The sequence below is a fragment of the Coregonus clupeaformis genome, unplaced genomic scaffold (genome assembly GCF_020615455.1).
Source record: "Coregonus clupeaformis isolate EN_2021a unplaced genomic scaffold, ASM2061545v1 scaf2421, whole genome shotgun sequence".
Classification (NCBI taxonomy): domain Eukaryota; kingdom Metazoa; phylum Chordata; class Actinopteri; order Salmoniformes; family Salmonidae; genus Coregonus; species Coregonus clupeaformis.
The window spans coordinates 12,501-15,000 of NW_025535875.1; the positions used below are offsets into that span (position 1 = coordinate 12,501).

Consider the following 2,500-nt stretch of genomic DNA (forward strand, 5'->3'; position numbering starts at 1 on the left):
GAGAGAGAGAGAGAGAGAGAGAGAGAGAGAGAGAGAGAGGGAGAGAGAAAGAGAGAGAGAGAGGCAGACCTCAGGCTCTCAAGAGAAGACAGGCTATGTGCACACTGCCCACAAAATGAGGTGCAAACTGAGCTGCACTTCCTAACCTCCTGCCAAATGTATGACCATATTAGAGACACATATTTCCCTCAGATTACACAGACCCACAAAGAATTAGAAAACAAATCCAATTTGGATAAACTCCCATATCTATTGGGTGAAATACCACAGTGTGCCATCACAGCAGCAAGATTTGTGACCTGTTGCCACAAGAAAAGGGCAACCAGTGAAGAACAAACACCATTGTAAATACAACCCATATTTATGTATATTTATCTTACCTTTTGTGCCTTAACTATTTGCACATAATATGGCATTTGAAATGTCTTTTAGTTTGAAACTTTAGTTAGTGTAATGTTTACTGTTCATTTCACTTTTGTTTATTATCTATTTCACTTTTAGATGTTTACTCTTGCTTTGGCAATGTAAACATATGTTTCCCCATGCCAATAAAACCCCTTAAATTGAATTTAATTTAATTGAGATACTTACATTCTTCAGTTTTCTATTGCAGTCTGAGTCCCTGAAGAGAAGAGGAGAGGAGAGTTCACTTTCAGTCGGTCAACTCGGTACAAAAAATGTATGGGGAGTTTGGGCGCTGGCGCCCTCTACTGAGGGCCAATGAACACTGTGCCTCACCGGAAGCGGATTCATTCGCCCTGTTTAGCTTCGCTAACTGGTTGTAAGTAAGATGACGAAGACGCACAAACGAGTTGACGAAGGCTGTTAAGCCAGGTTGGAGTTCACAACCTTGCCCACAGTCATCGAACCAGAGAGACGTGTAGCCTTCCTTAGAAGGCTTGGTGGGACTGACGTTAACTGTCCTCCCCTGGGTGCCTGTACTTCGGCGGAGTCTGAGTTGCAGGATATGGGGGTGCATCACCTAGCAACCAATTTCATGGTAATCTCCTAGCAACCAATTCCATGAGCAGCAGCACTTAAATGTTTTTATATGTGAACAGTTTAGTTATGTTTAGTTATGTTCCGCCCATCTAGAGGAATTGGAAGATACTTTTCTTTTGTGGAAATAGTTTGGAGAGACTTTCTTGCAAGACTCACGATGTGCTGAATCATCAGGCAACAGATGGAAGGAATGGGACAGGAAGACTATAAACCCAACAGGGACAACAACAAGAATTAGGACATAGATAAACAAACACGAAACCAACAGAGGGAGGAAGAGGAAGGCTTTCTGAGGGATTTCTGGAGGATAGATCAGGTCTTGATAGGGAGAGGAAGGGTTTCTGGAGGATAGATCAGGCATTGATAGGAAGAGGAAGGCTTTCTGAGGGATTTCTGGAGGATAGATCAGGTCTTGATAGGGAGAGGAAGGGTTTCTGGAGGATAGATCAGGCATTGATAGGAAGAGGAAGGCTTTCTGAGGGATTTCTGGAGGATAGATCAGGTCTTGATAGGGAGAGGAAGGGTTTCTGGAGGATAGATCAGGCATTGATAGGAAGAGGAAGGCTTTCTGAGGGATTTCTGGAGGATAGATCAGGTCTTGATAGGAAGAGGAAGGCTTTCTGAGGGATTTCTGGAGGATAGATCAGGCCTTGATAGGAAGAGGAAGGCTTTCTGAGGGATTTCTGGAGGATAGATCAGGCCTTGATAGGAAGAGGAAGGCTTTCTGAGGGATTTCTGGAGGATAGATCAGGTCTTGATAGGAAGAGGAAGGATTTCTGGAGGATAGTTTAGGCCTTGATAGGGAGAGGAAGGGTTTCTGGAGGATAGTTCAGGCCTTGATAGGGAGAGGAAGGGTTTCTGGAGGATAGTTCAGGCCTTGATAGGGAGAGGAAGGGTTTCTGGAGGATAGTTCAGGCCTTGATAGGGAGAGGAAGGGTTTCTGGAGGATAGTTCAGGCCTTGATAGGGAGAGGAAGGGTTTCTGGAGGATAGTTCAGGCCTTGATAGGAAGAGGAAGGGTTTCTGGAGGATAGTTCAGGCCTTGATAGGGAGAGGAAGGGTTTCTGGAGGATAGTTCAGGCCTTGATAGGGAGAGGAAGGGTTTCTGGAGGATAGTTCAGGCCTTGATAGGAAGAGGAAGGGTTTCTGGAGGATAGTTCAGGCCTTGATAGGAAGAGGAAGGGTTTCTGGAGGATAGTTCAGGCCTTGATAGGGAGAGGAAGGGTTTCTGGAGGACAGTTCAGGCCTTGATAGGGAGAGGAAGGGTTTCTGGAGGATAGTTCAGGCCTTGATAGGGAGAGGAAGGGTTTCTGGAGGATAGTTCAGGCCTTGATAGGGAGAGGAAGGGGTTTCTGGAGGATAGTTCAGGCCTTGATAGGGAGAGGAAGGGTTTCTGGAGGATAGTTCAGGCCTTGATAGGAAGAGGAAGGGTTTCTGGAGGATAGTTCAGGCCTTGATAGGGAGAGGAAGGGTTTCTGGAGGATAGTTCAGGCCTTGAT

At 45.7% G+C, this 2,500-nt stretch overlaps 1 protein-coding gene across 1 annotated transcript in view; it reads right to left on the reverse strand.

Annotated features, from left to right (window-relative positions):
* LOC121565226 (LIM and calponin homology domains-containing protein 1-like) overlaps positions 1-2,500 on the reverse strand; it is a gene marked incomplete at its 3' end in the record, with an annotated part of 43,912 nt that overhangs the window by 8,049 nt on the left and 33,363 nt on the right. The window contains exon 6 of the mRNA XM_045219509.1: positions 592-622. Coding sequence (XP_045075444.1) covers positions 592-622 — 31 coding nt within the window. The remainder of the gene's footprint in view (positions 1-591; positions 623-2,500) is intronic.